This window comes from Gymnodraco acuticeps, unplaced genomic scaffold (genome assembly GCF_902827175.1).
Source record: "Gymnodraco acuticeps unplaced genomic scaffold, fGymAcu1.1, whole genome shotgun sequence".
Classification (NCBI taxonomy): Eukaryota; Metazoa; Chordata; class Actinopteri; order Perciformes; family Bathydraconidae; genus Gymnodraco; species Gymnodraco acuticeps.
In genome coordinates this window covers 187,635-197,186 of record NW_022990997.1, presented here as the reverse complement: position 1 = coordinate 197,186, position 9,552 = coordinate 187,635, and the positions used below count along the sequence as shown (strand labels likewise).

Here is a 9,552-nt window from a genome sequence, read left to right as displayed (position 1 = left end):
CTCTCTCGCTGCTGCCGCTACTCTCTCGCAGCTCACGCTTGATTCAGTAGAAAAGTCGACTTCCTCGTTTTGGTACGAGACGATTTCGTACTATATAGCGCTCTAAAAATAGCGCAGATCTAACCCAATGGGAGCTGGAGACACTCCGGACCTCGCACCAACCACAACAGACAGGATGAGTCTGCTGTGGCTCCCCATTGGTCAGGGGTGGTGTTGTAGGCGGGTCATGCGCTCCCGTGAGCCCATTGGTAGACGTGCCGAAACGTAATGTAATCACATGGGGGTGGGCTTATGTGTAATTTTGAATCGGGGGGGAAGTTTACAGTGACTTTTGGAGAGTTCAGTGTTGTGCGCTCTCTCAGTGCGTCACACGCTCCAAACCTTCACTGCAAGCGCGCGCCTACAGACTCTCATACATGCAAACACTGCTCTCTCGGAAGCTTCGTTTGACCACTTGATTTCGCTTCTACTTGTGGCTGCATCTCAGGAGTGAAATGGATGTCCTCCCTATGTGTAGCATCTTCCAGGAGCTCCAGATCGTGCACGACACCGGATACTTTTCAGCTTTACCGTCTCTGGAAGAGTACTGGCAGCAGGTAAAGAGTCTGGTGATCCCTCCATCCAAACGCACGGCTTGACAGATCGTTGCGTGACGATTTGTTTGGTTTACAAGTGCGAGGAATGTGCGTAATTTCAGGGAAAGTTGCTTTTAAAATGACAGCTGCGTGCAGACGTGCGAATGTCAAAGTTGTTGGCGGAACTCTGCGTTTGATTTAGTGCAAAAGTTAACAATCATTTCCCTTTTTAAATCCGGATTGCATGTTTATTTTAGGGGAAGTGATGCAAGTTCCCTTAAAGAACGATTACTCGATACAAACATTTCTATGACATGGTCGTATCCTCTAAGACTTGTTGTGGTAGGCTACAGCATGTTGACTTAAAAGTGCATGTTTTATACTTTATAGGATCATTTGGATTTATTCACAAATGACAATAATATCGCTATGATGTGACTCGTAGTTTTTAGCACTCGTGTTTTCTGTTACGATCAGCTGTTTAAAAAAACATATTGTTGCAGAACTTTTTATAGGATCATGCTTTCAGGTTGTAGAGGCACATCTGCTTGTGATAAAATAAAAACACGTTGTGTGCACATTTCACGAGTAGCGAGACTTGCGTTATTGCGCGTATCTCCGCCTCTAGCTCTCTTTCCTCTCCCCTCTACCTCTCTGTCTCTCGCTTGCTCTTGCACAGAAACACACACACACACACACACACACACACACACACACACACACACACACACACACACACACACACACACACACACACACACACACACACACACACACACACACACACAGACACACACACGAGAGTGACAGACTGACAGAGAGAGGCTGATTTCTGGTCCAATTTGGCTCGACAAAGCGGCTCCTCTGACGACAGAACAGTGGAGTTTTATTCTGGAAACGAGAGGAGGGCGAAAGTCTCTTGTTGTTCGCGTTGAGAAATGAAATGAATTGGCAACACGCTTCGCTCTGCTTCTATCTCTCCGTCTATCAGATATCTTCGGGCTTCGAGCCAAGTCGCCCTCCCAGGCATTTAAAGCTCGCCTGGGATTTATCCAGCACTGCAGACTAAAAACATTTGCCCTGAAAGCATTCTCTCTCATTACCAAATGACTATGTTCCCACAACATCCCTATTTTAGACTTAAAGTGTTTGTGAGACATGTCAGTGACCCTTTCCTACCACAGGCAATGAGAAAGCATGTTTCTGATAAATCGATGCTTTTTTGACACCTTGCCATGCTTTATGGACGGGTTTTTTTTATGTTATAGTGCCTGTCCTTCTGTATCAAGGTTACCTCAGAGTGTAGACACTTTTAAATAATGGCTGTACTAATGGCTGTAGCTAGGAATGCATGACACTGTATGTTGCATCAGAGCAGCCTTTAGAGATATACAGTTTCATTTGAATATTTCAGAGGCCTGGAAAGGGTAAAACTCTCCAGTATTCAACTTAAACTTTTAAAATGTTATTCCATTTTTAAGAAAGGTTGTAATTATTGTAGATTGACTGTCAAATGGCTGCTGTGAGAAAACAATTTCCCAACTTGGGATAAATAAAGTATATCTATCTATCTGTCATAAATAAGGTTTGAGAAAGCAAGAAGAAAACATTTAAGACGTTTTTCTTCTAACTTAACTTACTCAGTTCACGACCCTTCATATGTATTGCCTCAGGCCAACACTGTTGCGTGCAGTTCTATTGTAGTATCAAATGATACTCAAATTAAAATCAGCCTCATTTGGAAACTGCACAGGCCTATTAGCGGCGCTCATATCTGGCCTGCGCTGACTGACTGCAGCGGAGGTTGAGGAAGTGCTCTCTCACTTCCTTTTCAAAGAAAATAAGCCCACAATCCTCAGCAGCTCTTGCAGTATTCATGCCAGGCTTTTTATGGACCCCCGTGAACCAGACCTCCCTCCTCTCGGTCCCTGGTGTGCTATGTTATTTCTAGCGATGCCTCCAAATGCATTATTAAATCCACATTATGCTGAATAATTGATAGATTTAAAAGATCTACAAGCACTTCCCTAACCCAACGGGGGGCTCTGTAGCATATGTACATTTCATGACCAACACGCACACAACCATGCGAGCATTCACGGGTAAGAGCACCTTGTTCTTGCATGCTCTCAGAAGGAAATGTGGAGCTTGTAATCTTCCCTGATATGGCCTCAGAGGGCACCCGTAGAACATATATGACTCTCTTCCTGCATAGGACATTGGCCGTTTCTCAATCTCGAGGATACTGGCTTCCAAGCCAATATTTCAAGGATGCTACGTCATCAAGTGGCGCAGCAGGACCGTTCCAATGTCCAGCATACTTGGAATTCCATCGAGGCCGCGTCCTTGGTTTGGGGGAAATTTCGAGGCTGCACATCATGGGTAGACTTCGCGTCCTTAAAATCCCCACAATGCTTTGCGCACGGACCAATTTCAAAAACCCTTGCGGAGAATTGCTGAACCGACGCAGCACACATTTAAATGTAAGCATGTAGTGGCGTAGAACATGTGTTGGTAAATATGTATTTGTTATCACCAAAAATGTGTTCCGTGAAAGTAAAGCAAGTTCATAATTAGATGGACATCGTGAGGTATTTATTTTATTTTCGGTACAGTTTATGTTGAAACCGTTAGAGAGCGTGGCACACTTGTTAGCCTGTTCCATTCTTCTTAGTTTTCCGAAAGTACGTGACTACAAGCCAGCATCCTCAAGATTGAGAAATGGCCATTGTGTCGTCCCTGTTTCCTGCAGAAAGGAAGGAAGTAGGGCCAGTGGTGCGACAGTGTCACAGCACACACCCCCCCCCCCCCCCCCCCCCCCCCCTGCTGCTACTGCTTCTAAGAATAACCACAGAGTAGAGAAGAACACCAGTGTTTGTGTTCCCGTGGAAACATATTTCTTGGTGTTTCAGGGACTTTCCTGTAGAAGAGCTTGTTGTGTTGCAGGCCTCAGGCACCTGAACTCACTGCTATCTCATCTTCCCTCCACACAGACATGCCTGGAGCTGGAGCGGTACCTCCAGAGCGAGCCCTACGTCTCGGCCACAGAGCTCAAGTTTGAGAGCCAGGAGGACCTGTGGGGCAAGCTGATGCTTGCCTGCGTGGACAAGAAAAAAGAGTCGGACCCAAAGATCCCCCACATCAAGGAGGAAGAAGACAATCAGGACAGCCCACACATGGACGCCTGCGGCTTCAACTCCGACGCCAGCAGCGAGACTTCAGACAGCTCAGAGGAGCTCTCCCCCGCCATCGAATTCTCCTCCAGCCCTTTGACTGACATTCTGGGAGACGTTGGCGAAGAACTGGGCTCGGCCATCATCAGCACGCCGCCCTCCTCACCCGAGCTGAGCAAGGAGGGCACTGTGGCCCAGGTGTGGAGTGGGATACAGACTGTGCTGCACTCACCTGGGAAAATTAGGACTGGGGGCATTGAGAGGTCGGGGCTGACCAGCGGAGAGGCGTCACCTGACGGCAGGAGGCGGGTGCACAGGTGTCACTTCAACGGATGCAGGAAGGTGTACACCAAGAGCTCGCACCTCAAAGCACACCAGCGCACACACACAGGTAACAACGTTTGACAGTGGGATGTGTTTTTAACGCTGTGATGCAAATGTCATGAGGGGGGAGGAATACTGACCCGACAGGTCACATCAGGTTTTTTAATTTAAATCACAAAGTAAATATTAAAACACTCATCTAGAGAGCTGAAATCCCTGAAAAGTGTGAACTAAAGTGTTGATTTATTGCGCAAAGTGCTGGAAATGCTACCACATACTTTGAATAGTTTGTCAGGAGGAAACTCTCCACTGTGACCTAATTCACACAGAGGAACATGACTTCATGCTAGGGAGGAGGGAGCGGGAGGCGGGAGAGGGAGGGATGTTTCTTTTGTGGCCGAGCGGCACCCAGAGGATGTGGGTCCTGAAAACAAATCAACAGTTCTCAGGTTTCACCACGGAAATACTCAGACTCTCAACCGTTTGCATTCACAGTCGTAAAAGGAGAAATTATGGGATTCTGACATTTGTAGTGTTTTGTCCACGGTTCAAAAGTGAGCAGTTTCCCTTGTCAACTCTGACGTTCGCCAGCCTGTTTACAGCTGTGCTGCCCATTAGCAGAGGAAGTCACATTCCTAGCATCCTTCACTGACCATGTTATAGCTACATGGTTAATGGCCTTCAGGACCATTAGGAACAAGCTCTATTTTCTCCTGCAGCTATTCCCCGTTACATAAGCTGTCTACTCGAGCAGCTCCTTAAAGCTGCATACCACAGATCTGAAAACCCACAATGCACGAGGTTGTTTTTCTCGTTTTCTTACAGTAGTCAGTTCAATCTGCTTAGCCTGATCCGGCTTGCAGTTTTTCTTTGAAATCAGCATTTTTGGCTACACATTTGAGATGTTGAATTACAAATGGTCAGATATTGTGACGTACACTTATAGCAATTGTGAAAGGACATAATCAAAGGTACACAAAGATATGATTCAGCGGATGAAAACTTTGTTGTTAGCCGTGTGCAAGATGAACTCTCATGAAGAGGTTTCTGCAGGGTTTGCAAAGGACAACAAGTAGTAGAGCATTAGCAGAAATACTTATAGTGGTGTCTAAGGTTATGACATCTTTTAACAGCTTCTGACAAATGATGCACTTCCTTAACAATCATTTTCATTCTTTGGTTTGCAGGTGAGAAGCCCTACAGGTGTTCATGGGAGGGCTGCGAGTGGCGCTTTGCACGGAGCGATGAACTCACCAGACACTTCAGAAAGCACACTGGAGCGAAGCCATTCAAATGCAGCCACTGCGACAGGTGAGAGAGCTGAACAGTCAATACCACTTCATTATAATTGTCATCCGAGTGACCTTTTAATAAATACAAACATTGAAAAAACTAGGATTATCAAGATTATAAGCAAGTTAAGACTTGTTGGTTTATACAGAATATGTACTTCTAAACATCACGGTGAAGCTGTAACCCCCCTCCTCTTAACATGTGGCTCCAAGCACAAAACCACAACTTATGGATGCAAACTAGTTTATGAAAATGTCAGGTAGAGGGCTGAATGAGGGTCAACAATGCACGAATGAAAGGCTACAGAGGTCAAGAGGTTGGGTGAAAAGAGAGTGGAGTACAAAGGGTTGAGTGGAACTCTCTGAAGAGTAAAAACCAGAAGGTGTTGTGACAGAAAAACTGGGTTACATCTCAATGATCCACTGGGACGTTATTGTTCCCTAGGGATCTCTTGTAATGTCAGATAGGCGTTAGACAAACTTATGTAGGTTGTAACCGGAAACCAGATAAGAGCGATGCATTGGTTTTGTCCCTGAACTTAGTACCATGTTCATCTGATAGCTTATAGACCAAGGGTTTTTAAGGTCTGAAACTGCAAGTCTTCCCTTAGACAATGCTTTGAAAGAGGCATTTCCTCTACCCTAACCCTAAGCACTCTCAGTTTACTTTCTAACATTCACCTACATTTGTGGATGCCTATGGGTATATGATTATATTACTTTATCCCAAAGACATTCAGAAATTGAGCCAAGTTAACCCTAATGTTGCTCTGTGACACTATTTCAAACAAAACCAATTACGTTAAAATGTCTGTCTGATTCGGCATCCATTAGATTCTGCCTTTTATAAAAGTGGGAAATAGGCGACATTCCCGAAAACCCCCGTCTGAATTAACTATATCTTTAGCCAATCGTAAACATACAGGCTGGTATATGCTTTGGTATATAGACTAAGGAGTAGATAAAACAATCCAGCTCTGCGTCCTAGTTGGAAATATGAGACATTTTTGTCAACCAAGATATCTTTCAGCAGTGCAAAAATAACTGCAGACAAGAGCCGAGGTTCTCAAATCCATCAGCTAAATCTTCTCTTCCCTCCTCAGGTGTTTCTCCCGCTCTGACCACCTGGCACTGCACATGAAGAGGCACATCTAAGATGGCCTCGGTGTCGAGATCTCTGAGGGATGATTCTGGTTGATTGTCCTGACCTGTGGGGGATCAGCGAGGCTCGGTGTGTCCTGGGAGCGTTAACACACCGCCGTGTTCCAGTCAGTGGAAAAAGATGAAGCAACGCAGGCTATTATTTGCACCATACTTAGTGCCTCCAACACCTCACTGTGGAGATTGCTCTTGAAAGGCTTTTATGGAGGAGTGGGGGGGGGGGGAGGGAGTGCGGGAAGAGACTTGAAAAAAAAAGTTTAAAGAACTGGAAAGATCTAGGCTGGAGTACACGGGAAAAGACTCTTCTGTATGGTGTTCAACGCTTTTTTCCCGGAGGATTATGGGACTCCCGCGGGGGGGTCGTTCCTCTAATGACAGTGTGTGTGCCTGTACGCATGGGGACTGTGAGTGCCTGAGACTGGATGCCTGTGCTGGCTTTAAGGAGCGGATGGAGTTGCATTGTGGGACTGCGAGTGAATGACATGGAAGGGGTGATGTTAAACAAGGGAGGTTTATCTTTGGGGGGATTTGTGTGGTCTCACTGAGAATGAATGCAAGGGTTCTGTCTGTGCTGTTTGAGTCTATTGGCTGTGGATGGGAGTAGGGGCTTGTTTTGTGGAGCTCCCCCTTTCTGCCAGGAGGTGGAACTACAGCTCCCAATCCACACCCGGGAGGTCGTTTTGTTTAGTGCAGCTATTAAATGTGCAATGTATTATGTAGCTCAAAAACATACATGCTATAAAGCTCATTTTGTTGTCCATTGTGTAAGCTCTGTATCTTAAAAAAAAAAACGTTTAAAAAAAAATTACGGTTGTACACAAACAGTTATTGCCATTATAACAGAAGTTGCATGGGATCTGGGGATGTGTTGCTCACCCGTTTGCTTATAGGACAACAAAATCCATTCGAGAGCAGCTACCTTCATATTACTCAATATCATAGTATTGTACAAAACACTTAAGGCAGTCATTCTGTGTTGTTATGTTCTCGATAAGTTGGGGATACCACTATTGCTTGGCAACTGTCTTGTTCATGGGATTTTTGTTGCTTTTTCTTCACTTTTGCTCTTCTCTTTTTTTCTATCTGTGAATGCACTGTTGACCTTACTGATGCCTTATGTAAGTGGCCTTGTCCTGTTAAATAGATTTCTCTCTCTTTCACACAAACACAAAAAAACGGGGGGTGCGAATGCACTAGTGCGTTAATGCTTTATAAAGGCTCTGATCCATGCAGTCGCACCTTTTGCCCTTTTGTCTCGCAGCAGACTCTGAAACTCCACATAATGCAAGAAAAAAACAATTATCAGCTTAATAATGACTGCCATTTGAACATGTGCATTCTTTGTTGAACATATCGTAACTATATCAAATCTAAATGATATTCTCCAAAACATGACCCCGCTCTGAGACAGAATGGTGTAGCACAAAATGTACTACTATGTAGTATAAAGTGGCGTGGATGCACTTCAGATGGACTGTAACTGCCTGTCAAACGTACAGAGGTAATTTGGCATGCTCAGCCACCATGGTTGAGACGAATTAGGATTTTCTGCAAGGATAACTATTATATTTGGGCCATTTATATCTGTTGACGTGTCAAACGCTTACAGTCTTCAAAGAAAATGATGTGTCCTTAAGAATAATGACAACACTCTCAATCATGAGTCTGTATTGATGTATGTTTTGGTAGGTTTCGCCCTCAGCCAGGGTGAGTCTTTACTCAGCCCTGGTTTAAACAACCCGTGATCTGACCAATAGCCAGTTGAGCCGAGCTGCAGCTGTCGAGGTCTGAGATGAGACCAGGACCAGATGTATGTCTGTACCAACTTCACTATATGCATGTTTTAACTTAAGTTTCTGTACATGACTTCAACACACTTCTCTGTGGGTTGATAAAACTCTTTCACATTTGTACAATTTGACAAACTCTGTCACAATTTTCCCTATTTCTAGAAAACATTTTGGAGCATTATTGGATAAAGTTTTGTTGGAAATGGAAAGAGAACGCATCTGCTTTAAGGGTATGGTTGGTTCAGATGGTCAAAACCTGTTGGTGTCTGTTGCTCAGTACTCAATCTCACAATTGTACAGGTAACCTGGTCAACATCGAAGAAAGTCCATACACTGAGAAATGTCAAAAATGCAAAGATATGTACATTGTAAACTAAGAGAATTTTGTAAGGAAGCTTCTATTTTGAAAGGGTATGGGACCAAAAACAAGTGCAGTGTAATGTTTCTAAAGATGACCCAATAAAGACTGAGAGGCTGAGGAAATATTGTAAAATAGTCACACTCCATTCTACTTCATTTGCTTCTGTAACATCTTTGATTGGATGAAGGTAGGGCAAATGTATGCTTATACACCTGTGGCCTATCATCTTTCAAGAAAAAAAAAAAAAAAAAAAATCCGCTTCAGACGTGAATTGTTCTGGACACTTGAATTGTCATCATTTTTGCATTCTGTTGCTAAGTATTACATTTGTTTATTTGCCATGTGTTTTTTTCTTTCTCTCAACCTTCGCAAAGAGGCCCTATCTTTAGCCAGAATGGAGATAAAATACGATGCTCTATTTTTGTTTTTGTTTATTGCATAACAAGATTTTTTCATTTGAAATTGTTTTGTAAAATAGTTTCTGTATGAATGTATTTTTTATTGGAAAATCGATAAAAAGTTTATTGGATCTACATGTGGTTTTTGTTTTCTTTTATCATGGATCCCTCCAGGGACACAGTCAGACAGGAAGTCAGTGTTTATGGGATATTAGATTCCCCATAGAGGTCAAAGATCATTCTTCTAAAGAACTGCACCATACTGGACTGGGTTCAACAAGTAGAACCAGGGATACTCTTTTACAGAAGATGGCTTTTTCGAGAAACAAACATTTGCCAGTCAATGCTATCAGTAATAATAACATTGCCTGGTGTTATTCCTATTAGTGACAACCAATCAAACACTGAACGTAGTGAAGCGTTGGAACGTTTGTCAATCGGTCAAAATTCCTAATATTATAATGTGATCCTAATGTTA

At 43.7% G+C, this 9,552-nt stretch overlaps 1 protein-coding gene across 1 annotated transcript; it reads left to right on the top strand.

The window, feature by feature from the left end:
• Positions 1–323: 323 nt before the first annotated feature.
• Positions 324–9,209, top strand: LOC117559241 (Krueppel-like factor 6). The gene is made up of 4 exons (XM_034235919.1): positions 324–596; positions 3,569–4,139; positions 5,260–5,383; positions 6,468–9,209. Exons 1-4 carry the CDS (start codon positions 495–497, stop codon positions 6,517–6,519), a joined length of 849 nt encoding a protein of 282 aa, XP_034091810.1. The 5' UTR covers positions 324–494; the 3' UTR covers positions 6,520–9,209.
• Positions 9,210–9,552: the final 343 nt, after the last annotated feature.

Excerpts from the sequence above, each read along its gene's own strand:
- LOC117559241 (XM_034235919.1), top strand. The coding sequence starts at position 495 with ATGGATGTCCTCCCTATGTGTAGCATCTTCCAGGAGCTCCAGATCGTG. Across the intron at positions 597-3,568 it reads TGGAAGAGTACTGGCAGCAG|ACATGCCTGGAGCTGGAGCG; the intron begins GTAAAGAGTCTG and ends CCCTCCACACAG. Across the intron at positions 4,140-5,259 it reads ACACCAGCGCACACACACAG|GTGAGAAGCCCTACAGGTGT; the intron begins GTAACAACGTTT and ends TTTGGTTTGCAG.